This window comes from Meleagris gallopavo, chromosome 10, assembly GCF_905368555.1.
Source record: "Meleagris gallopavo chromosome 10, MGAL_WU_HG_1.1, whole genome shotgun sequence".
NCBI classification, from domain to species: Eukaryota; Metazoa; Chordata; class Aves; order Galliformes; family Phasianidae; genus Meleagris; species Meleagris gallopavo.
In genome coordinates this window covers 26,791,040-26,817,354 of record NC_139413.1, presented here as the reverse complement: position 1 = coordinate 26,817,354, position 26,315 = coordinate 26,791,040, and the positions used below count along the sequence as shown (strand labels likewise).

The 26,315-nt window shown below is 43.9% G+C and overlaps 1 protein-coding gene across 13 annotated transcripts in view; it reads right to left on the bottom strand.

Moving 5' to 3' along the window:
- Nucleotides 1–393: 393 nt before the first annotated feature.
- NFIA (nuclear factor I A) overlaps nucleotides 394–26,315 on the bottom strand; it is a 238,551-nt gene continuing 212,629 nt past the window's right edge. For all 13 annotated transcript variants that reach the window (XM_085231648.1, XM_085231647.1, XM_085231653.1 and 10 more), the window contains one exon: nucleotides 394–7,543. In XM_085231648.1, the coding sequence (XP_085087774.1) occupies nucleotides 7,467–7,543 (77 nt within the window). In that variant the 3' untranslated portion in view covers nucleotides 394–7,466. The remainder of the gene's footprint in view (nucleotides 7,544–26,315) is intronic.

Here is a 26,315-nt window from a genome sequence, read left to right as displayed (position 1 = left end):
TACTTTCTGCGAATGTTAACTTCTGCACCCATCTTTTAAGGAAAAGGTGTCACGCGGTGGATGACAGCTTCGAAGTGCAGTAAAGAAAACCATTTTCTGCCCAACACACCCACAGAAGCCTTGCAGGGAGGTGAGGCGATGGGCAGAGCGCGGCCACACAGCTGAGCTTTGGGAGCACAGTGACATCCCCCACTCCACTCCACTGCACCTAGAGATACACGCACAATGAATTAATCTCAGATAATTGTTACGAGGTGCAGCCAGATCTGGGCTCAGCGTCGATGTGTTCCGTGTAAACCCAGAGCTGTGATTTGGGGCCCCCACAGCGCAGAGACGCACCAGCCCCACATCCGCACCCGAGCCCTGTGCGAAGGAAATAACAACACGGCTTGGTAGCATTAGCAATTTTTTATTTTCCTTTTTTGTTGCATAGGAAATGCAGTACTTGCTTCCAGTAATTGTATTGTAATGTGAGAAGGTGGTAGCACTAATGGTTGAATACAAGAGTTAAACTAATCCACACCAGCTCAAAAAACCTGCGGAGACTTAGTTGAATAAGAATGGATGCCCACAGTGATTCTCAACCAATTACAATTTTTTTCACAGAACACAGTAAAACTAAAATGGTAACTATGAGAGTCAATACAAGTATACTAGAGGCACGAGGGGCCTGACTCATAAAAAAATGAACACGACATGGTATTAACACGGGTGTCAAGTGAATTTGCAGCAGATCTTTCCCGCGGCCAGTGGAAATTTTAGTGCCCCGGATTGAAAAGTGACACCGAGGGACTTGGCTGGACCAGGCTCAGAAAGCGGCCGGGGCTGGGGCCGAGCTCAGCCATGGGGGAAACTGTGGAGCCACCCAACATGGGGACTGCTCCTGGGTGGCGTTCCCAAAGCCAGCAATCCTGCAGCCTTTCCCCAAGGGCCGCCCACAGCAGCGAGGCAGGTGCTAAGCCGGGGACGCTTCCTACCATGCTCCATCTAGAAACTCGTCTTCGTTTTTTTCCCCTCATATTAATTTGTGGATGCAGATAAAAGGGGGGATTTCACTGACACAATTGTTTTTGTTCATGCTCGAGCATAGAAGATTAACTAAGTGGAAAATAGTCTTCCCTAAAAAAAAGCGTACAAAGTACAAAAGTTCACATTGTATACAAGTGTTGTCCTTTATGAAGGTTTTCTCTAGAGCTCAGAGGTAGCAATCTAGCGTATTTTTCTGGTACAGACAAAATGTCCCTTGCCATCGAATAGCGTTGTACCACGAAGTGACGGAACCCCGCCAGGGCCAGAGTGCGGCTTCGGGGCCCCGCTGCTCTCGGCTCCGTCTCCACATCCACTCCCATGGATTTTGTTCGGAGTTTGGGAGGTGGAGAGGGGAAGGGGAGGGAGAGGAGTGAGAGCTGCAGGGGGAGGCCCGGCCGGAGTGCGCCAGGGAGAGAGGGAGCCCCAATTTGGACAAGAAAAGCCCACCAGAGTCCCGTGTTAATAGCAACTGAGCTTTTATGAATCGGGCCCAAAGTTTGTACAGAGTTTGTTTGAAGAAAAATATTGCAACTGTGCATGAAACTAAACAACCACATGAGGTTTTTTTTTTTTTCTTTTTTTCTTTTTTTTTTTTTTTTTTTTTAAAGGTTTTTCTTCTATATGAGGAAGTCTGGTGTGAAGAAGGGTCAAGCATGGGTACCTGGTTAACTGCTGCCCATTAAGAAATCTCCTGCGAGATGAGCTCCATCTCGTCTGTGGGGGCTTAAAGGACCGTCCCTTCAATTTGAACTTTATGGGATGTTCTTCAGAGCAAGCTCTGCAATTCTTAGGGTAGCTTTTCAAGACAAAAATCTTTACCAGGCACGGATTTCTGGTCTCAAACACCATGTCCTGCCCTCTAGGAAAAAAAAAAAAAAAAAAAAAAAAGAAAAAAAAGGAAAAAAAAAAAGAAAAAAAAAGAAAAAAAACCCAAAACACAAGTAATACTGAATTTAAGTAAATGTATACCTCCAAAATACTGAAAACACCCCAAATCAAGAAAAGACAGAATTTGCGTTCTCAGTGAAATATCTTTAAACCTATCTGACAAGAACCAAGTCAGAAAAAAAGACTAACATAACTTTGAGTAATATTCATACAGCTACTAAGCATTATGGAATAGCATGCATTAATATTGTACGGTTATTTTACATCACCTATATCAGAAGGTTCTGACAGACAGCGAAGGCTACCGGTGTAGAAAAATCTTACTTCAGAAGAGCAATATAATACAGATTTCACAGGCACTACATTTTAATATATCAGGTATTATGCTGGTTTTCTTATAATTCTTTCTGTCCTAAAGCTGGCATTATAACAATGACCAAAAAGGCAAGGATCGAAGTAAACGGAAAGTAGATACCAAAGTCGATATATTCTTTTTTTTTTTTTTTCAGATAGATTAGTGCATAGTTTTCATGCAGATAAACACTGCTATGCATTTACATTGTTGGAAAGCAGAGTGAATTGAGCCCAAGTTGTCACATTTTTGTAAATCATTTTGCCAGCCTGTAATAGCACCATGTAATGGATTTGCATTAAACATTAAATTGATTTCAGAATTGGTGACACAGTATTCACTACAGTTAAGTGCTATGGAATAGCTTCAATGTTACCTGCTATATATCAAAGCAATTTTCATCCCACTGCTTTTTTATTGGAAAAAATAAAAGGAAAATGTACTCGATACTAATTAGACTATTGCGCAGCCTTGGACTTGATGATGGCATAGCTGGGTTTACTGTCAAACAGTAATACATGCATTGACTTCAAGACAAAATTGGCATTGTAAGCTTGATTTAATGAAAATCCTGCCTAGCAGGCAGTGTTAACTTCACAAGACCTGCCTCCGACAGACCTCATGAGGTTGGTTTTGTTGTTTGGTTATTGTTTAGGTGCCATTGAAGCTCTCCTTACATTGTCATGCCGGTTATGGTTTTAATTTTGTTCGATGGAGGCCTTCTACCAAAAAAAAAAAAAAAAAAAAAAAAAAAAAGAAAAAAAAAAAAAAGAAAAAAAAGAAAAAAGATATTTCCAGAGACACAATGCAAAGAAGTACGATATTAAACTGACATTCTTAAAAAAAAATAATAATAATTCACCACAAGGAAAAAAAAAAAACTGTTTTAGGCTATGTATCTGGGTTTTCTCGCATTTTTGTACAGTAAGTATTTTATAACACTGTTACTACAAAGCTGCAAATATACGGAACAAAGAGAAATAGAGAAAGAAAAAAAAAAAAAACAACGTTAGAGGGATTTTGCATATTCCTGTGGGCTGACTGAATACTGCGGAGTCAGAGAACTTGGTGGTTCCTTCCCCTGCGACCCTATTTAGGGGGATCACAGCAGAGACAAAGTGTACCATGGCTGCCTAACTTGAAGCCCGTAAGGTTTCATTAAGAAAGGAAGAGGAATAAATAATGGCATCGCTGGGGTGTGCGGCATGATAAAAGCAAGTGCCCTAGTTCAAAAAGAGGAAAAAAAAGAAAGGAATTAACTGGCAAAGTCAATTCGCGCTAAGCAATTTCTAGGTCTTTCAATTTGGATGGGTGGGTGGGTGGGTGAATGCAGGGCAGAGGATTTGTGCGTCTGACAACTTCTGCAGAGAAGGAGACGGGAGAGGGGGGTGGGGTCGGGGGGGGGGGGGGGTGGGGGGGAAAAAGTTGTTCGCGTGTCCCAGAGCCCACGGATGGACCCCCCGGGGCCGAGGGGCCGCCCGCACGCGGCCTCTGCACCTGCATGGCGGCTCTGCAGCGGGCTGAGCAAAAAGGGGATGGCTCCCCAACCCCGGTGGGCCGATGCCCCTGGCCGCCTCGCTCATGTTTTAAAGCCTTTAAAACATTTCTGTTTTTCTTTTTTTTCTTTTTTTTTCTTTTTTTTTTTTCTCGCCATTCTGCTCAGAATTCCCTAACTTTAGCGTCATCAAACTTAATATGACAAAATACCTTCAAAAATACAGCATACCTGTAATGTCCATTTACAATGGTTCTTCAGTAGCCTATACTTCTCAAGCATAGGAATATGCTATACCATTGAGAGAAGAAAAATAACTGTATTTAAATACATACAAAAAAAGGAAACGGGAAAGTTTTTAACTTAAATCCAGTTCCCAAAGGAAAAAAAAAAAAAAAAAAAAAAAGCAATTCTATGAACGCTGCCTTTATAACGAACAATCAGAAATTCCACTAAGCTAATTTGACAGAAATTTTTCCTCATTTAAACAACATTACAAAAGTCCTGCATTATAAAATAGGGTAGAATAAATCAGTGTAATCAATAAAACTATACAACATACAAATTACATATCTTCTGAGTGGGCAGTTTAATTCTCTCTCTTTGCAGCCATGACTACAACATGCTCACTAAAAACAACTAACTGCCCAAACTATTGCTTAGTTTGTTTTGTTTAAAAAAGGGTGCAATTTTATTGTATGTACAACCAATTTACTGGTAATACCTTGTCTCATAGCAAGGTTCTGACAAAATGTTTGTCTAGGCTTTTTTCCCTTCACTGTGAAGCACTGAAAGCTGCTATTTTTTTTTTAGTGCACATATGTCTTAATAAAGTAATGCCCAGCTAAGTGCTATAGGGAAGGCAAAGGATGCTGGCTAGAGGATGTGATACCATATACTAACAATCACACAATACAATAGAGCAAAATGACTACTCAACCACTTATCAGACACATATGAAAATCCAAAACATTTTATTTTTTTTTTCCTTAAATAGAGAATAACCAGTAAACAATTTTCAGAACTTGGAAGTTTAAAAACGTGCATATAAAAATGGGCATTATATACTTTTATTGAATGTGGATTGATTGCAGTCTGCTAATAAAAATGGGTGTGGGATCTGAAGAAAAAGGAAGTTTTTTTTTCTTTTTTAAGGCTTGCTTGTGAAAGGAACAGTTGTAAAACAAAAATTGCTTGAAGCAGGGTTCAGCTTAGTGCTTCACAGTTTGACTGCTTCTCTAAGAAGAGCCCTTCCTGCATGTGCATTCAAAATCACAAAAGTACAAAGACAAACACCTAAAACACACTGCGTCAAGTGCAGCACCAACTTTGGTCAAATAAAAAAAAAAAAAAAAAAAGAAAAGAAAAATTAATAATCGCTAAGCTTTTCTACATGATATAAGCAGGTATTGCATATTTTCATATATCTGGGAAAAAAAAAAAAAAAAAAAAACGAAAAAAAACCCAAACAAAACAAAAGGAAGACTCCAAATAAAATGTAAAATGCAGCAACATCCAAAAATACTGATAATCTAGCATCTACAGATCTCAGAATAGCACTGCCACTGACCATACAGGACAATAAACACTACTCCTATCTGCGGAACAACTAACATCCTATTTAATTCTAGATGTTGAAACTGACAATGGCTGACATAAAAGTCACATTTACAAAAAGTGTCTCCAAATGCTTGACTAGGGAAAAACCCCTTTCAATATAGGAACATGTGCAACAATTCCACAAATAATCGCTATCCAGGGCAAGGCACATTGATATGGAATTTTTTTTGTTTGTTTGTTTCGTGCAAATTAAGAAAACAAAACAAAACATTGTTTCAGGGAAAAGATGAGGAGCAAAGTGTCTTCCCAAGAATTTCAGTTACTTGATTGTATAGGACAGTAGTAGAAACCCTTCTGAAGGGTCGAACAAACATAGTTTAAAGGCAAGTGCCTGGAATAGGGATTACAATATTGTGTCTTAATGCACTCTACTTTACCCTACATTAACTATATAAAAATTAGTTACTAACACTAGAACATGCAGAGACTTTCTCTGATTAGCTGGACTTGCCAACCAGAACGTATATATATGTATAGTATAGGAAACCTTCTTAAAGTTGCATGTGAAGCAAAGGGGTGCTCCGCTGTCTGATAGAAAAAATCACTTGCACTCTTTTTTTTTTTCTTTTTTTTTCCTTTTTTTTTGTACATAAGATACAGGACGTTTGGGGTCCAAACTTTTTTTTTTTTTTTTTTTTTTTCTTTTTCTCTTCTTCTTCAGCAAGTGCCCTCGCTTTGAACTGGCAGAAGTTGTACGATCAGCATTCGTTTCTGTATTGTTTTATTTGCAGTCCAGAAAATGTACCAGTTCAGGGACACAAAGGTGTTTTAATTTCTGGACCGTTCTCTATTATTCCCAAAGGTGTTTGAGAACTGATAAACCCTATATTGCCGGAAACACGTAAAATTTGTCAGAATTGGCATAATCCATTATAGTGACTTTTAGCTTATAAAATTAACAGATATTATGATTTAATTTTAGTTATGTGCTTTGATAACAGAAAATGATTAATTAGCATTTAATGTAGATAACATATTGTGGTAAAAGCACCATTAGATTTGTTTTTTTTTTTTTTTTTAAATTTTCCTTCAGTTTTAAAGGGATACAAGTTCAACAATAAAAAACATAAAAAGCAAAAATAGCTCCCCTTTTTCTTGCAAGGCTGTTTTTTACCCCAATAATTTAGAGTCCCGGGGTGGAAGGACTTGGAAAACAAAAATAGAATTTTCAACAATCTCTATCTTACAAAGATATTTAGCTATCCAATGAAATTGCACTTTACTCAATTCAAAATTCGATTGTTTTGATTGATTCCTGTCAGTTTCTGTCAAAACAGACCAACTTCCCCATTTCTGCGTGAATTTTTGTGTAATTGTTGAAAATTGTTGAAAAATGTTTTTTTTTTTCAATGTAAGTGCAGCATTTCAAACTTTTTTTTTCTTTTTTTCTTTTTTTTTTTTTTAAGTGAATAGTAGTAGTTCGATGTTTTAAATCGCTCTGCAATCGAGTGGAAAATAATTGTTGACAATGCTCTTATGGTTTGTGTTACATATCTAAGTGCCGACTGTAAAAAAAAAAAACAACAACAAAAAAAAAAACAACCCAAGAACAAGAACAACAACAACAACAACAACAAAAAAAAAACCTGCATTTTTTTTTTTCCGATATGTTACAGGAAAACATGCTCTATGTCTGTCCGGTAAGTTATATATTGCAGAATTCAGCTACTACAAAAGTTATAGTTTAAGTGTGTTTCATGATTTCTCAAGAAGTCTCACACCTGTATGGGAAAAATCGATGAGGATACTGTCAAACAGTTAGGCTCCATATGGAAAGTGTGTTACAACAGCGAGTTGGTAAGCAGCAGCAGAGGCTAGTTCTACTCAGTGTCACCTAACGCTTACACTACCAATGAAACACTTCAAAAGTTATGAAGCCCAACCATTTCCAGCACCATAGGAGAAATTACAACAGTCCTAAATTGTTTAAAAAAAAAAAAAAAAAAAATCTCGAGAAAGTTACGGCCTTTGCCATTCAACCATAACGTTTGCCATTTCCATGTACGAGTTTGCTGTCGGTGTCTGCTCGCCTCCCCTTCCGCCGATGTGAAGTCGCTGCGCTGCGATGCTGCTGCTTCCGTGTTACAGAGGTGGGAAGGGGTCAGGTGGTCTGTCCGGTGCGTGGTGGGAAGCGGAGACTTTTATCCCAGGTACCAGGACTGCAAGAGAGAAGAGGAGAGCGTCAGCCCCGCCGCGCGCCCGGCTGCTGCGGGAAGGGCTCCGCGCACCGCCACGATCCTCGGCTGCCAAGGGGGGGCTAATTGAGGCTGTGACGAATCGACCTAATTACAAAGCTTAATTAAAAATACTGTACGAACCAATATATTTTTTTACCAGTGACAATCGCTGGACGGAGCTACAGACGAACGCGGGGGTCATGTCATGTTACAAGTTATCAATCTTTTTAATAGATTATGGCTTGGAGATCCCTCCAGCTCACTTTTGTCTAATCCCCTGAAAAGGCGATACACATTCGCGTCTCGGTGCCATTTATCACCCTGCAGTCGGGGTTTTCTTGGGTATTTAGGCATGTGCCAGCATAAGCATCTGTTGCTTTATACTGCCCTGCTTCAACTGTCTCACTGGAACAGATGCACAGAAACTCAACAACAGGGCTGTTTTCTTGGGAGAAATGTGGATCGCTAGAGAAAAGGGAGGATAAAACAAATCTGGGGGAAAGTGGATCAGCGAAAACGTCCCATATCTCTGGGCATACTCGTGCTTGAAAACAAAACGTGAACTTCAACTATTAGCTGTTCTTTGGGGAAAGAACCTTTGTTTCCTCCTCTCCTTTCTGAAGGGAAGAAATTCCCTGGGATTTCAACTCTGCAGAGCACACAGTGCTGTCCATACCCCACTGGCGCAGATGCCCTGAGCACAGGAGCGGTTCTGCTCCCAGCAGGAGGACCAGCAGGGCCGGAGGCTGGGGCAGAAGCCATAAGGTGGGCAGCCTGGCCTGGCCCTTGGGGCAGGCCAAGCCCCGATGAATGCGGGCACTGTTAGGCCCGGGACGTGCAGGGAGATGCCACTTGGCACTGACATATTGCTGCAGGAGTACACCAACAGGCAGCGGCTATTTAGGCTGAAGTAAAATAATACAGCCAGAGAGATCCAGGTATTAGAGAGCTGCTGCTGATACCCCGTGTTTTTCTCTGGCTGCTGTAATATATGAGGTGCGTCCGTGCGCACGTACAAACTGACGACAAGTTTTACCAACTTTTTTCTCTGTTCCTTTTCAGTGTCTGACTTGATTGATAGTATAATCAACCCAGAGAGGATTTATTAACATTTACAGAAGACTCTGAGGCAAGTTTCATGTGATACTTTGAGATTATGTGGTCTTGCCATGGAGGTAGGAACCGGTAAAATAAATAGCACGGTCGCAGAAGTTGTCCCGCGTCCAATACACCTCATTAACGAACTCTTCCTTCGCTCACCCTTCTGAACACAAACACGCCGTTCTCATATCGCCTCCATCTATTGCCTACAGATTTTCTATTTAGACTTAAGCAGGCTGTAATTAAGCGAAATAGTTCTCATATGTAAAGTTCATAAACAGAGCGAAGTTCCTGCAGGAGTTACGAGGCGGTGCCAAGTCCCGCTCCGCGCCCCGGGCTGCCCGGTGCCGAGGGCCGCCAGCAATCCTCCATTTGAGGGAGTGCTTCTCGTGATCGGCACTTGAGCGTGACAGTCTCTGGCCAGGCCAGGAGCTGCGGGAAGGCCCCAGCAGGGAGTAAAGGGGTTAAAATTCAGAGCTGATCATTCAAATCTATATCGCAGATGTCCAATTGGCTCCCGTTGCCGCTGGCCTGGCCACATGGCTCGGCAGCCGGGTGACGGCAGCGGGAGCCGCGCTGGCCTCGCAGGTCCCCCTGACTCCAGCACGGGTTTCAAAAAGAGAGAGCAGGCAGCGAGGCAGGAGTGTGTGCTGTGGGTAGGCCTGGTGCTAGGCCGCGCACCCATCGCCTCTCCGCTGGGCCGAGCACCGCCGACAGGGGCTGCGTGCCTCCGTCCGTCCATCCGTCCGTCCCGCGCGGCCGCGCTCCCCCACGGCCCGGCGCTCCTTCACGCATCTTGCTATTCAGCCTGCGCCTCGCAGACAAGGTTACCCCAGAGCGGCTCTGTAATCCTTCACTGAAATAGGCTTTATTGATTGCTCTGGTCTATTGTTCCCTTTTCAAGTCCCCCAAGTTCAAGTTCATCCTGGTGTTACATCATGTCTCGTTGCTAGCAGCAACCAGACAGCCCCAGACGTGACTATCATTAGCAAGAGCCGCGCTGCGCCCTCCCACCGCCCGCCAGCCGCTCTGACGTAGCAGCCCCGCTGCACACACATTGAAGTATTTATTCTGCCTAATTTATGACCTACACAGCGAGAGAGACCCCCACTCCAAAAACCAACACTGTTGTATATTTAATTAATCTGTCTTTCTCTGGCACTTGGGAAAGTTAGACAAAGGCCTAATTATTGTGTTTCGCTCCCCACACTTTTCTTTTTGGGGTGACTATTTGCATGGGAAAAGAAACGGCGCGGCCCCGCGCGAGTCCCCTCCCTCCAAAACACCTTTTTTTTCCTCCCCTGCCCTATTGACATTTCATGAAATACTTTAGCTGCTTAAGGGAATTAGAAAAAAAAAATCTGATGTGAATGTAACTCCTTCTGAGTCGGTATTCAGTAACACAAATCAACTCATGACATATTTAAATTTAAATGCTAACCACACACTCGGAGAGTTACTTTAAAGGTTAGTTTTTAATCAATAGAAGTTGCTGACTCCAGAGTTTTTCGCTGCGCAGTGCAGCTCTGGGGCCTTTGTCTTGCGTTAGGCTTTCAAACTTTTTTTTTCTCGAGATGATTTTAGCAATGATTTGCAGACACAGAGTGCTATTGTGCTCTTGACTAGCAACATGTCAATAAAGGAGTAGAGTTACCATGCACCGGGGTGTCAATATGACTCCTGCAGACACCACTCGGTCTTAATGCCGATGCAAAACTTAATTAACCCTTACGGGATCAAACCCAACTGCACGGATATTTTTTAAACTTCTGTGCAGGGGCTCCGCACCGACTTTACTGAAAAGCTGCTTTTAAAGGAGCCAAACTCCGAGTCCCTCGCAAAACAGCTGCACCGCGCTGGCTGTTCCCGCAGCCCGGCTTTGATGAAATGTTTTATGGGCTGAGGCAGCAGAACAGCAAGACAGAGAGTGCATTTACTCATCAGATCCCACCGGCACTGCTCTCAGGATACCGTTTTAATTTAGAGCGTCTCACAGCTGAAACGCACACGCAGAATGATCCTCCTTTTCGACTAATCATTTTAATATTAAGATCTCATATCCCCCTCAAGCCTCCTATACATGTCTAAGTCTTCCCGGATTAGGTCTGAAGAGCTCCATTGTCCCTTTGAAGCACCTGTGAAACTTTCCCGCAAAGGGAGAGGGACCTCAATGCCCGGAAAGTGCATGAAGCATGGGGCTCTGAGGAGTGTGCTAGGTTAGGGGCCCTGGGGAGGAACACAGCCCAGGTCTGTACACTGGGATCGCTGCCTTCTTTTTTGCCTTCCTGCGGGTGCAAGTGGGGCTCTCCCGCCCAACCCCTTCACGTTCTGTAATCTATCCGTCTGCACCCAGCCAGAGAACAGCGTATTGCCTTTCTTAATTTAAAATCTCCATTTAAATCATGTGCGCTATCGCAATACAGTCAGGATGATACGATCTCCTGGCATTTTCATAAAAGAGACGGTGTTTTATTTCCTCTCTATTTACTTTGCGGTACTGTTCTACCAGTGAGTTCAGAGCTCAGTGAATGTGCTGGAGCTGAGGTTGCCTTTCGGTGTGGGTGTGCACCGTCCTGCGGAGCATCCTGCGTCCTTCCCAGCACTCAAGGTGAAACATCAGAAAGAATTCTGCAGTCCGGCACGAGATCGTCGCTTCCCTTTCTCCAGTCAAATGAAGAAGTAATCTCATCAGGTTGAAAAGTGCTGACTAAGGATTTAATAAAGTGCCTGCAGATGTGTGTCATCTCTAAGGTATTCAACTCATGTAATGCAAAACAGTTCCACACCGAATGCGCTTATAAAATTCCATTTAACCATTGCAGAGCTCTATTTTACTGTTCTCGGAGGAGTATTATCACACTTTTTTTTTTTTTCCCCCTAATTTACAGCACCATGAAAGTTGAAAGTCTATGCTGCCAGTATCTGAGAATCCTCACAGTAGTAAGGTTTTATGAACCATAAACAATATCTACTTGACTGAATCCTAAACAGGAAGTCTGAAATGGCAATTACGTGTCTTTGATAGCGGAGTCTATTTGTTTCTTGTGCTGTTCTGAAGATAGCACAGACACACAAAAATCCTTCAGCAACTTCTGACAATCGAGTCCTTTGTATTGGCAGAACAGCAAGGAAACACTCCGTGATTCAGGATATTTAAAAGGAGGAAAGCTGAAAGTGCCTCATTGACTTCGGTACAGTTTCTGCCTGCGTCAGGAGCGCCGAAACAGGCCCATTGTTTATAAGAATCTTCTTCAGCAGCCTTCCTGCACGATGCACTTTATCCCCGGCTCCTAAGCCTCACTGTGATCGCAGCTCACACGTTTTCAAACAGAAAGACAATCAAACAAAAACTTGTTAAATCTACCTCTACCTGCACATCCCCTGCGCTAACAATGAGGCCTTTCAGTTCGCGCAAAAAGTGAAGCTTGTAAAGTGGCCCTATCTGTTTTTCAAATTAAAAAGTTAAACAAAAGTCCTCAAGGGCAAAGTTTAACGCTGCGGAAGGAGGTTGTTAATGTGGAATCCAGAACTGGGTGTGACAGTTGGCTTATTTCTCCGGGCGATGTGGGTTATTTAAGGACATTCACACATTTGAAACTCTGACAAACTCCACACACTGGAGATTTTTCTTTACCTCCTCCACTTCAGGCTGGCCATTTTCTTGATGGTCCAGGCCCGTTCTGTCGGCCGGCAGTGGCTGGGCTCAGGACTTCAAACACACTCTCCGCTGCGCCGTGGCCGTTGCTGCCCTTGGCACGGCTGCAGCAAGTTATCACTGTGCCGTCCGGGAGGGGAAAACCACCTTTGATAAGAGCCCGAATGTAAAAACTGTGCAGCTTTAGAGCTCGCCGGCAAAGGGGCTGTTTGAGCAGTAGAGCCAAACCCGAGCCGCAGCCGTCGGGCACCTGTGCAGTTTCATCGCAGTGCATCAGTTCGTTTGTTTTGTTTGAGGCTGACATTTCCGTCACTGCAAGAACTTCAAGGCACTCTGAAACATTAACCCCAGGATGGCGCATCGGGGTAACGAGTCCTTCTGGTTTCAAAGATAAAGCGAGAATGTAAACAGTGAGGTAGCGAAATGGTCCATTAGACATCACCTTGTGAAAGGTGCCGGCGGGGCTCTTCCCCATGGCAGGTCACTTGAAAGAAAGAGGCCAGAGCAGAAGCTTTGATATGCTTTCAGGAGGGCTGCCAGGGTGAGCGGAGTTTGTGTCAATTCAGCTTCTGGAGCGAGGGCTCCTGCCGACACAGCGTCCGTATCCCCTTCCCTGCGCCTGCACTCTTCCCCCTCGTCTGTTGGTTTCTCCAGAGTTTCTTCAGGCATGAAACTCGATCCTACTGTGTAAACCAAAAGGTGGATATCGAAGACAAGGTCACCTTTGTGCCTATGCAAGTTATTTTCTTAGAGCTGGGATTAATTATTTAGTAATTATATTTTCCAAAATGGAATACCAAAAGGGACGTAAGTAGCGTGTTGGTCATCCCCAAAGGGACATAAAACAGTGAGTGAATCTTCTGGTTGTCCAAAACCTAAACCCAGGAGAGTTGCACGCCCCACGACGAGCATATTTATACTGTCTCGAGGAAGATAAAACCCGTCCCGTGAGGGACACTAGTCTCCAGGCGATGTGCACAGTAGCTCTGCATCCAATAGCTTTTGCGAGAATGCCAATTGTGGCAAACTGCATTAAATTATGTGCAATAATTCTGTAATATGGACTTCTGCCTGCTGACTATTAAAAATGTATAGTAGTCCAAACCACTTCTCTCCTGGGACGAACAAGCTCACTTCAGGCAAGATTGCTGCTTGGGTTCAAACCTCAAGTTGGGAATAACTCTTGTTTTCAACTAAGTCACCCCAAACCCTCCCAAACCTATGAAAACACACTCATACAGTAACTCCTGCTGTTGTTCCAGACATCTGAATGTTCCAGTAAAGTGTCCCAGCTGGCCCCAGATGTTTCCCAAGTATAAAGCAATGCTCTCAGTGCTGGACCCCCTGCTGCCCGAACCTGAAGCTCAGTGGATTAAAGATTGACTGCGCTATGACATATTCACATTTAGTCAGAACATAATACTGCAAAGACTTATCAATGGCAAATGTCTGAAATGTAATCCAGCAAGCAGAGTAGGCTGGCACTTTGAATATGATGTATAAATAATGTATGGGAACTTAAAATCTAAATTAGATCTACAGGAAGAAAAACTTTTCCTTTTCTCTGACTTAAAGAAAGTTCTCTCACAATGAGGTCATTTTTATGTCACTCTTTCAGTTTGCAATTTTGCTTTTGGACAGAAGATCTTCATTTCAGTTTGGGAACATTTTGTGAGTTAAAGTTTTGCCCCCAGCTTTCTGCACGGTTAAAGGAATGAGCTCGTTTGTTTATTAGTAAATTGACTTGAAATCTGCAAAACAACTTCTAAACTTCCCGGTGCACACTGAAAGCTTGCAGCAGTTACGCTAAACTGTAAATCTTGCTTTTTTAAAAAAAAAAGAAAAAAGAAGAAGAAAAAAAGATAGCTGAAAGACAGAAAAAAAAAAAAAAAAAAGGGAGAAAGAGAGAGAAACAATCCCATTTCGGTTTTTGTTAGAGGACGGCATACTACATAGATCAGAGACTTTTCAAAAAATAAAAACCCCCACTGTACACAAAGCACAGGAAAATGTGAGGAAAAAAGGAAAAACCTAAAAGCAGCTTAGAATGTGTTAACTCTGCCATTCTGTCAGCTTAAAGAGTATTTTATGCTTGATCAACAGCTCTCTTTTATTATGCTTTTCTTTCATTCATTCAAGACATCAAAGACCAGAACCACCAGTGTACCTGATCTACCAGAAGAACTTGTAAGGGTGTTCTAAAGAAACGGGGGTATTGGGAGCCAGACACCCCTGCGGACAAGGCAGTTCAAAGAGAATATTTCAACAATGATTACATTTTGTAAATCTTTGTACGAAAGACAGCTTATTTCCTGCTTTTTCATGAAAAATAGATTCTATCCATTAAAGTGAGCCCACAGTATGAAAGTTACTTGAGATCTGAGGTACAGCAAGCGGATTAAGTGGATGGTGAGATGAAATCTTTGAGAGAGACGATGGCTTTCTCTGATATTTGTTGCTGCCATAAGGTTCTGTGACTGGGATAGAAACTTTTTTTTTTCATTTGTAGACCCGCCAGTGGCAGTGAAGATGTTTGCAAAAGCAAAATAAACCAAAATGAAAGAGAAAGGAAAAACGCAACAAATAAAAGAGCTAAGAAAACAAATGACTGCAAAATCCTTTTGACACGTTTAAAAGAAAAAATATATATATTCACACTACTCCCCAAATTGCAGCCCAGCCATTTAAATCCCACAGACGACTCCGAAGTGCCGCACGGAGAACCAAGCCAGCTGTTTACTTTGCGAAGCCCGTGGTGGTTTCTGCATTGATAAACTATATAACCTCACACACACAGAAGGGATTTTAGCTCTGCCAGACCTCATTGCTCTGTCCTGGTCTCTTTATGTGCTGTCACAGGATAAAAATGATCCTAACACAAACCCTGAAATAATAACTTGCTCCAGAAAGGACATCTTTGTAGATAATTCCTGAATAACTGCCAAAGAGATTTTTTTTTTTTTTTTTTTTGCCCATTCATCCTTTCAAAGTTTTGCTACAGACACGGCCAAAATTATTTGAGAGTCATCCGAAATGACCCAAATGTGTCCCAGCAAGCTGCTGGGAAGGTGCACCCTCACCTATTGCTGCTCCACCAGCGCAGGGGAAGAGCAAGCATCAGGGCTTGTTTTGCCAAAGGAGCAAAAAAGAGGCTTTAAAAACTGCCTTGTGGTTTACGTTTGCTCTTAAGATTTGAAAGTAAATACTCTGTGAAGGGGTGTTTAACTTTTGCACTCTTTCCGCCTCACTATTCAGACCGCCCTGTATTTAATTCTGCTGGAAGCACACTTCGATTTACGAAGAAATGCAACAGCTCTGCAGTTAAACCTCACTTATTTCCTTCCCTCCGTGCAATAAAGCATGCAAGCAGATCCCCCCCTTCTGCCAGCAAAACTGAGCCAGGCCTCGGCCAGCTTGCTGCCATCTCCCCCGGCCCCACATTGTGCCATGAGGAGGGGGCTCCGGCTGCTGGGAGCCCCCAGCCCTACGGGCTCCATAGGCCTCGCAGGCCCCGCACTGCTGCCCGCTGCCCGGCCCCGCGCCGGCAGTGCGTTTACAAGTTCAAGTTCAGGTTTAAGTGAAATAAAACGCTCCTCGGGAGTCTATAGCCAGCCCTCATTTACATGTGATCCCTCTGAACTTCGCCTGCGCCAGCGCGCCCTGTTTCCAGGGCCCGCCGAAGGAATGTTTTACAGTTAGAGCCCGCAGTGCTTTCTCAGGCATTTTAGACCCAGAGGCCCAAGTTTCAAGCTGCAGCATTAAAAGTTTCCACAGAGCTACTGCAGAGAGAGGGAGGAAGGAGGGGGGCAGGGAAATGAGGAGAACAATATCGTCTTAATTGTCTCTATATAGCCCCACAGTTAAAGTATTACTTTTTAAAGGGACATAATTTATTCTGGAGGCACGGTGTTATAACAACCAGTACATACTTTCACCGCGGCGTAACCCGCTCCATTCTTCATTGTGCTCTCCGGTTTTGTTGCTTTTGCAGAACTCCTTGTTACCGAGTCCCCCGTACTGTACTTACAGTTTTATTCAATTTAAGCCAGTTCCTGCAGTCCTCAGGCAAGCAAAGCTCTCCCGGAGCCTCAGGAGTTTTGCCTGCATCAGGACTGCAAAAATAATCTCCCCGCAACCGCCATTTCCCCCGAAACTTCGTTACTTTTATTGCTTTAGACAATCAGGGAAAGTCATCCAAAAAAAATCAACCCCCAGTCTGGGCCTCCCAAGCTCCATTTGCAGCGAGACAGCCTGGGCTCGTGCGCGCACAGACACACACAGACACACACACACCCTGCACACCCAAACTTGGGGGGTTTGCCCCCAGGACGCTTCTCTCAGCCCCCCCAGCAGCAGCCCTGCAGCACAGGGATGGGCTGTGCTGCAGCAAAGTCTCAGCTCTTTGCTTCCAACAGTTTGGGGGACAAAAAGCAGTTCTGAGCTGTTTTTCTGGCTTGCCCCTGAGAGTCCTTCTAGAGCACATGGAACGAGAGGAAAGCGTGCGTGGGGGAAATAATATCCTGAACCAGAAGGGGAGAGTGGTCCGCACCAGTCTCCGAAATCCTCCCAAAAGCTTTTGGTGCCTGGTGTCTGCCCAGCACCGACTGCTTGTGGGTGAAGCAGACAAATGAGCAGTCACGGTGTGCTGCCGGGAAGCTAAGGCAGGACAAGCAGCACATGCAGGCAGAGCAAGAAGCAGGATGTGTGGGCTAGGGGCAGCGGGGCTGAGAGGGAAGGGCTGTGCAGATGGACAGGCAGACATGGGAGCGGGGGGCAAGGGGTCTGAGGTGACCTTTTAGAAATGGGCAGAGAAAGGATGAATGTGAGCCCTCAGAAAGGGAAGAGGAGTCAGGATTTGGGCAGGTCTGAGGAGCGCTGGGCAAGGAGACGCAAACTATCTCCAAATTAACATGACCAGAAAAGGGGCACAGAGGCAACTCGAGTTTTTTGCCACATTGACCTCAAAGTTAGACACTGAGCTGGAGGAATAATGAATCAATTCAGCAGCGAACCCCCCTTCCCAAACCTCTCCTTAAAAAGGAAAACCGAGAAAGTATTGAACTGAACAAAACAAGCCTCCTGAATGCAAGAACTTTTGATGTCTGCATTTCTCCTGATGCTTTGTACCTCGCTAAACTGAACAAACTGCTCTAAGAAAAGTTCAAGGCCATGCACAGTCCCTGGGCTCAGCGTTTTGCACGCTGGACATGCAGGGCTGGCAGTGATGCTGCGGCTTCTCACATTACGTGGTGGTGACCCAGTGGCTGGGGACATGGTGGCCCTGTCCAGTGGGGTGGGGTGTCACAGGATCTGGGTGACCAGGGCGAGGAGGGCAAAATCCTTCTCTGCTGTATTATCTGCCTTAAACACAGCGGGACGCCTGAGACGTGGTTGGGTGTTGGCCTGCAGCAGAGTGATTTTCACACATATGGGAGATGCCAACGATGGTGGAGTGCAGAATCACTAATTGAGATGAAATTAAACAATTTAGTTATTTCTGCTTCATCATATTTGTGCAGTATGGCAGGCAGAATGAATTGCTACTAATGATCAAATTTAGTAATACTAATTAAACTATCTCAATTTAATTAATACTAACAGAGAAAACAGACAAAATTGCTAATGTAAACCTTGAACTTAAAATCAAAAGGTGTCTCTTCGCTTTTATGAGTCGCCGAATGCGGGGCTTTTCTCTGAAAACAGACTGTACAGAAGTGGCTCTTTGTACTCAGTCAGTAAGCTGCTCCATTGTACTGAGAATTACAGCTCTCCACCCCTTATTTTTTTTGCATGTTACTACTTTTACTCCTCATATTTCTGAAGAGCCTCCAGCCGCCGCAGGAGGACCTGAGCTCTGTTTTGACTCACGCAACATCAACAGAAGTGACAAAGCAGCTGCAATTACTGGGCCAGACTCTGCCTTCGTACTGCTGTTCCCAGCACAAAGAGTTTATCAGGAGCCTGTGGAGCTCCCCCTGACTGGGAACAAGAGGGGTGGAACACAACCTGTCCTGAAGCTTCAGACTGAGCTTTGTGAGACAAGAAAATTGGGGAAACCCCAAAACTAAACCCACCTCTACATCAAGGAAAACTGCTTTGTGTTCGCTGAGAGATAATACCTCTAGCCACAAAAGAAAAGTACAGAGATGCACAATCACTGTGGTACAAGTTCTCCCTATGTAGTTAATGTGAATGTTATCATTTATCTCATTTATTTGAAAAAGACTAGGTTTATTCTATTGTGCATATCTATAAGCAAAGTTTAAACACAATTAAACAAAAATATTATTGTATTTCTAAAACAAACTCCTGCCAATAGCAAATCTTCCATCCCCAGCTCTCATCAGTGTCAGTCAGGTCCGATACCATAGATTACAGATGTGATCTTTAACCTAAAAACTACAACAGAAGTACTTTAAAAAATAAAAAAAAAAAAGGAAAAAGAAAAAGAAAAAAGAAAAAAGAAGAAAGAGAAAGAAGAAAAAAAAGGAAAAAGGAAAAAGGAAAAAGGAAAAAGGAAAAAGGAAAAAGGAAAAAGGAGAAAGAGAAGAAGGAGAAGAAGAAGGAGAAGAAAGAGAAGGAGAAGAAGAAGGAGGAGGAGGAGGAGGAGGAGGAGGAGGAGGAAAAGGAGGAGGAGGAAAAGGAGGAGGAGGAGAAGGAAAGAAAGCCAAACTAGAAATATTATGAGTTCCTGAAAAATCTCATTTCTCATTGTTTAGGACATGCAAGGATGAAAAAACCACAAATGCCACACGCAAATTAGGGTACCCTATTTTTTTTAAAGATGCCTTCTTTGTTACTACACTTAAGAAGATGTAGTTATGGCAAAAAGCACAAGAAGGAGTTCTGAAGTTGTATAAAGCCTCTCCAAGCAATGTAGAGATTCTAGTGTTCAGCCTCAGAGGTGGCTGCTTTTTAGCCGTAGTGATTTTTTTCTTATTTATATCTCATAAATAAAATTACATTTGATTGGTTTCTGAAATATACTTATCTGCATCTCCTCTTGTGTAACAACTATTATTTGTATAAATGATGCAAGAGTAGGTTCATATAAGTGAACTTGCCTGAAAATATTATGATTATGGTGTCAGTACTGTTTTGAAAAATGGATATTAATAACTAAAGTAACTAAAGGCTACATAGTTAAGCTGACAAGATATGTTCAGCCTCTTTATTTCTTAATATTAAATTTTTTAAAAAAGATTCTTTCTTATTGGATTATTTTTCTCCTGTTCCACCTCTGTTTGGGTATGCTATAAAGGCAAATGCTAGAGCCAACACAATCCCACTACCTTTTCTAAACTGATCACACTACAGCTGGGTAAAATTTGGAAGCCAAATCTTGGCACGCAGGTAGAGACATCTTTGTTAAACTTAAATCACAAGCGATTTTAAACAAGCTTACAGTCATTTTGCTGTATTCCTTTTGAAGCCCAAATCCTTCACTGCATGCCATCACATTGGAGTAGGACGTCCCAAAGAGGTGGTGCTCACTGGTTTGCAAAGATTAAATCTGCTGCAACCTGCCTTTTGCTTCTCATCTTTTGGTCCCTTCTTAAGGAATTTACCATTAATTTCAGACAAGACAGTCTGTTTTGTAAGATGTTCTCTTCTGAAGCTTATACGTTTCTTGACCTTCCTTCTAAGGCCATTAAGCAAAGGTGACTCTTAGAACAGAAGAAGCTGTAATGCCTATGCATTGAGAAGCATGTAGGGACTACGGCCTTTAGTTTTTGACCTTCACTGCACATTGTGGCCCTGATCCTTTGATTGCAGAATTGTTAAAAAGTATATATGGCAGTTGGCAAAAATCTTAATGTTCCAGTAAATGCAAAAGCCATAAATTCAGCCGCTGACCTTTTCCATCCAGGTCACATGTGACACCTACTGGAGTTTGTCAGGCTGGGTGGAATTTATAGGGCTCGTATAGGTATCATCTGCAAAAGCTGAACTTTCATGAAATGTCTTTCAAAGGTGCTTCCAAAACCCTTGTAAAAAGTCAGTATGTCTTTTTTAAGGGTATACATTCTAGATGCATTTTAAAAGGTCTCATCATGCCACCTCTGCAAATCTTCAATGCTCAGGAAACTTCAGCCCTTAAATGAATGCTCTTTACCAAACAAAGAAATCAGGCCAGGCGTGTAATTATCATGATTACCAACTTCCAACAACCCCTCTCTGAGCCTGCAGAAGACACTAAAGGCCTGCGAGCTCCTTTCATTCTCATGAGCTCCTCTCTGCCCCTCCCTGAAATCAATTGTATTGATGGACTATTGTCAGTCAGGGAAATATGATTTGATGGTATCCTAAAGCAGTTGCAAAAGAAGGGGAGGAATGCAAAATCTACTCAGGTCCACACCGTGAGCGTGAGATCAATGTTCTCAATAATACGTTTGCCTCCGTGTAGCACCCTAACTGTCGCAATTAATAATGTAGAAGGAGCTGATTAACTTAAGTAAAGTGCTCTCCACTGTGTAAACACATGAAGATCTATAGGGCAAAAGAGGAGTGAAAGAACAAAACGTCATTTTTATATTTTATGTGGACACATTCTTGCTTTCCATTCTGCTCTTGTAACAATTACTGTAGTAGCCACTCTGACAGAGTCAATAAATCGATCTGGGACCTGATGCAGCAGCGAGGCAGACTAATCCAATACAGCATTATCTGCAATGGAGGCTGGGCTGGAAGGGGGAGGCAGGAAACCAGCTACGTCAAGTAAAAGTGGTAAGAGTACATAGCTATCATCTGGCCTTATACCCCTACCTTTGATTTGTGTGCATGTGTGCATGCACGCATCTGAAAAAGCGTGCAACTCTGCGGGAGGAAAATGCTCTACCCATGCTGCAAGTCCCCGCAGTCTGCAGTTGGTCCCAGGGCTGCGTGGCTCCATGAGGACCAGCACCCTGTTTGACAGTGTGGCCGAGGGCACAGTCCCAAAGTGTGCAACTTGCTCAGAGCATCATGAGCCTGAGCGATCTGGTGACTGCCTCCTGCCCCCCATAGAGGTCAGTACTGGCTCCCTCCTCTGAATGCAACCTTTGCCACGGCCACTTGCTCACCGACAAACAAATCTGGGAGCCCTTTCCCACGTACTGATAGGAACTGTCACTTTTTGTCAGGCTAAATGGCCACTGGGGTCTGGTATTGTGTCTCTGACAGCGGCTGCACTCCTCTTCCGAGGAAGATGCAAGAATCCCTGTAGAGGAGATGGACCAAAACGACTTGGCCAGAAGGGAAGCTTCTTCCCACCCTGTGCAGTAAGTGGTAGGCCTAGTAAATCCATGCTAGTGGGGAATATGAGACCGAAAAAAATAAAAGACAGTTTCCTGCTGAATGGAAAAAAGAAAACTGTTTTTTGGCAGAAGTTCTTCAAGAAGGAGAACATAGGCCATTGTTATTAAGAAGACTTTTCAATGAAAATGCAGAAAATCATTGCCTTTTAGAGTAATTGTTTAGCTAAAGAAAGGTTACACAGCTTGTAGAGAATTTAGGAAGAAATTAAATCTCTCCAGCTCATTCATCATATTTCTGCATTTGCCAACTCTTCCCACCAGGCCCACACTTACTTCTTCTCTCTCTTCTCCCCTACTGTGGAACATAAGCAATGGCCATAAAACCCACAGAAAGGGTGCCTTACACACAGGCTTCCTGTTTATTGTAAGGAGAGGAAAAATGCAGTAAGTTTAATTGCTTAGTTTGGGAAATTTGTCTATGTCCATTGTAAATAATTGCATGTTATATCTATTGGAAATAGGATGCTTAGTGCTAGCTTTCCCCCCCCCCCAATTTCACCCCCCTCCCCCCCCAGAAAAAGAAAAATCTGAACTGCTCACTGGAGCCTCTGAGGAGGAGGGAGAAAAAGCACAGGAAAAAGGATCTCCCCTGCTGAGGAGCAACCCAGGCATTTCTGGACTGATTTGGCTCCAGCCCACTTTGAAGATAAGGCCACATGATGGTGCTGGGAAGTCTTCTATGAACCTTTACCTTTATAGTGCAACATGTGCTTTCTTCTTGAGGCATACTGTTCTCTGCTGCTTTTTAAGAACTGATTTGAGAGTGAAATTTCATACTGCCCCTCGGCACGAAAGCTCAATTAAATGGGCTTTGTGCACTGAGCTGAACAGACAGTGAAGGGAATGGGAGTTAGGGAGTGCCCCTGATTTCTGGTCACCTTTGTATCCCCTCTCTGTGGAGCATACTCTGAACTTCATTAGCAGCTGTGATCAGAGCGGCACGTTCACACTCGTGCAGCACTGGGGACTGGTGGCTGCCGAGCTATTATGTGAGCAGGGCACATCAAGAGCACCATGACTGCATGCGGGCTCTTTGCTCCCATCATGGTGAAACCATCTCAATTTTAACTCAGGAAAGGGTTCGGCCCACATTTCCTTGACTAATTTCCACAAAAGCAACTTTAATATGGCTAAACACAAAAAAAAGGAAGAATCTGAAATCTCTTGGCCTGCTAGGGTCTGAGACCCGCTCGTGCTTGGCAGAGATTGACACTGCTTTAGCTGTGCACACTCTCTGCAGACCTATGTCGTCTTTTTAAAGCCATTTCCAGGCAAGCCTCGAGGTCAGGCCTCTACAGCTGCTTGCTGGGTGCAAGGTAAAAGGCAGCCCTGACAATCAGCAGCTTGGTGCCAATGGTTGTGCAGCAGGATACTTCTTGCATCGTAACTTTCGGAGGTCAGGGTAGGGTTCAAGCCTGTAAGAACCCATCCTCCTTTAATGCCCTTCAGCCCAAGCACTTAGTGTAAATGAAGTGCTCACACATACAACTTCCTCATATCACACCCTCCAATGTTCATTACAATGGCTCTGGCTGACCTCCAGTTTGGATCTCTGATGTTATATGTATTTATACGTAGGAAAGCAGACCCCAGGGCATGGGCCCACACATGCCCACAAGCAATCCAAAACTCATGGCATTTTGGACACTGGGGCTCTGCTGGGAGCCTCAGAGGAGGGCAGTTCCCACATCCCATTGCCCCTGTGGAAAGCCTAGAGACCTCTGCTAGCTTTGGGAGGGCAGAGACCCTTCCAACTTCAGCAGCTCTGGAAAGAAGCAGTTCCACACACCACAAGTGTCTTTGGATCTGTTCCTTAAAATTTCTATTCTTTACCCAGGACAGAAGTTATTCCTACACTCAAATCATGTTCTGAAACTGCCACTATGTTTGCTATAGGCCAAGGGGTAGTCAGGCCCCTGCTAAAAATTGCTCTGCAGTTTAAGTTTCTTCCAAAGAAAGCCCCATGTGCTCAGCTAGTGAGGTTACCTGATGGAATAAGTGGTTCTCAGTGGGCTGAACTGATTAAAACAAAGGCTTTTAAATTGGTATTCTTCATCCTTATTCATGCTTAAACACAAGAGGTGCATTCAGCCCTTGGGATAAGTACTCCTGGCCACCAACAGCCACCTGAGCAACAAATAGTGCTGGCCTGGCTTATAAATAGTCCTGATCAGAACCCCCAAAATAAAAGGCCTGATCTTGTTCCTGCAGCCTCTCATGTTCTCTGCACGTCCCCTGCAATGTGCAAACCACACGCACCCCCCAAACACAAGCTGCTTGCAGCGGCGAGCTGGTGGTCAGCTGTTAGTGCACAGCAGCGACAGCACAGACTCCTGACCTTGCCCTTCCTGCCCGCAGGCCAGCAGGTGCTACGTGTCTGAGTGAGCAATACTGGGCTGGGGAAATGGGAGACACAGAGGGGTGCGGAGGCAGAAAGGACAGGCAGCTCGTGGTGCTCATTAATAAAGCCCATCAACGTGGGGCTGGCAGCTCGGCATCCTTTTCTGGCAGCGCAAAGGGCAGGGCACCGTGGCAGAGGTTCAGCGAGAAGCAAAAAAGGAAAATCCCCACGAAGCAAGGCAATGTTTCATCTGTCGAAAGGAAAATGTGTGCACTGGTTTCTTTCTTCCATAGGGTGGCAATGGAACCTGGGCACAGAACAGCTGTGCGGTTTCAGCCGCAGGAGCGATTGCTCCGGACGAGCTGCATTTGCTCCCTGCTCAAGGTGCTGACTTTGATCTATGGATCCCATACAGCCATTTGGTTTCAGCCCTTCTACCTGCGCCTCCCGGCCTCCCCCCCACGCCCCGCAATGAGGGGCATCACCTGCACTGCATTCCTCCAAATTAAGTGTCTGGGCAGCCAGGCAGGCTGTTATCACAGAAGGACCATCTACTCTGGAATTTGCCTGCCTCCCTCCCTCCCTCCCTCGCCTGACAGAGTTCACATCTGCTAACCTACAGGACACAGCAGAAAGCTCTATTTTTTTATTTTTTTTTTCTTTTCCAAGTGCCCTTTGTTTTAAACTGCTGCCAGTGAAACACTGCAGGTTGCAGTTTGTTTTCTGAAGGGATTGTGGGGAGGGAGAACAGTCTTTCCCTTGTCTCTGTAAAAGAAAGTAACTGTGCAATTAGAGTTTGATATGCACCTGAAGCATACGGCCTTTTTCTAGAGAAAAATAAAAGCTCAGAGGAAGACCACTGTCTAATTCAGGAAACATGGAGAGCAGGAGCAGCTCTAGAGGAGTTAGCCACTTCCTCTGACTACCAATGCAGTGTCCCTTTTGCTGCACTGCAGTGATTTACCCCTAACTTAATATAGGGCATTACTCTTCATAGATGGGCTTTTGTACCTTTTTAAGGCCAAAGCACGGCTATACTTCTGAGCTTGCTGCTCTTCATACTGGTTGTTATCCTGAAGAGCTGAGCTTTTTTTCCTCCTTTAATTTCTTATACTTTATCATGGTGCTAAGTAAAGTTATGGATCTATTAGAAAGGATTAGTTCTGTCCATAGCTGTCACTGCTGTAGTGAGGTGGTTCTGGGCCCATCATGGAAGGACAAACAGAGCGTTCATTGACTGAGTTGTCTGTAACTTTTGGGTCCTGCAAAAGCACAACTAGGGAGAACTGCTATTTCTGTTCTTTTTGAAAACTTGTATCCTTTCCTAGAGAAAGGGATAGGAATCAATATTTGCTTTTTGTGCTTAGCTACATTTTAGAAGCCAACTGGGATGAATCTGATATAAAGTATGTTTACATTTGAGAGGGGTTTTTCCTGAAGCAGCAGGTCAGAAGGATATATGGTGCATTTTCTCTCTTGAGCGGAGAAGAAAACCATTCACTTTCTCACAGGTGGTAAAACAGCTGATCCTCTGCTTCAGTGTCTGCAGTGAGAGGTGGTCAGTGCTCCGTGCATCCCCATACCCTCACCCTGTAGGCAAGCAGACTCCTGGCAGGTCGGAGCGATAGATGAGGTAGGCGGGCGCTGCTCAGGAGGTGGTGTTAGCATCCCAAGTGCAATTCCCAGGAAGACTTTGGGTAAGTAGGTGGCAAGCAGGGCTCAGCCTAGTAAACAATGTTTAGAGGAAGTGGAGCTGCAGTGCACAGTGTACTTATGATCCCTAAAGGAATTTTGTACTACAGAGCAAAGTGAGGGCATTAGAGATGGACCCGCAGTGCTGAGAGCAGGGTGGGACACCACGAGCCCTGGTCACTGCTAGCTTGGTGCTTCCAGCTGTGCAAGCTCTGTGCACACACCCTGTGTTTCACAAGTACTTTTATCACTAGGCTAGGGAAAAAAAAATACCAGCAAACCTACTCGGAGCCCTTTATTCTGTTGCTATTGATAGGCCAGTCCCTAATTAATGTGATGGTACTTTCCCATTCCCCTACCACTCTCCTTATTACAAGCCCTTGGCAACATGAGAGGCATATCTATTACTTAGTCATGAGGCACCCAGACCAGCTTGCTTTTGAAACTAAAGACTGTGTACCCCAGGCATACTGTATTTCTGATTTGCATATGGAAAAGGTAGTTAAAAAGCTGATGCCCCCATATTGCTTGCAAGTCAAGTAGCAAAAGTAAATGATTTATCAAGCAAAGGTTACAACACCTGTGCCTTTTTGTCAACAGACACAGAGGATGCCAAGTCAAGTGTTTCTTCTAATAGCTCAAACAGAAATTCAGATTCAAATAACCCCC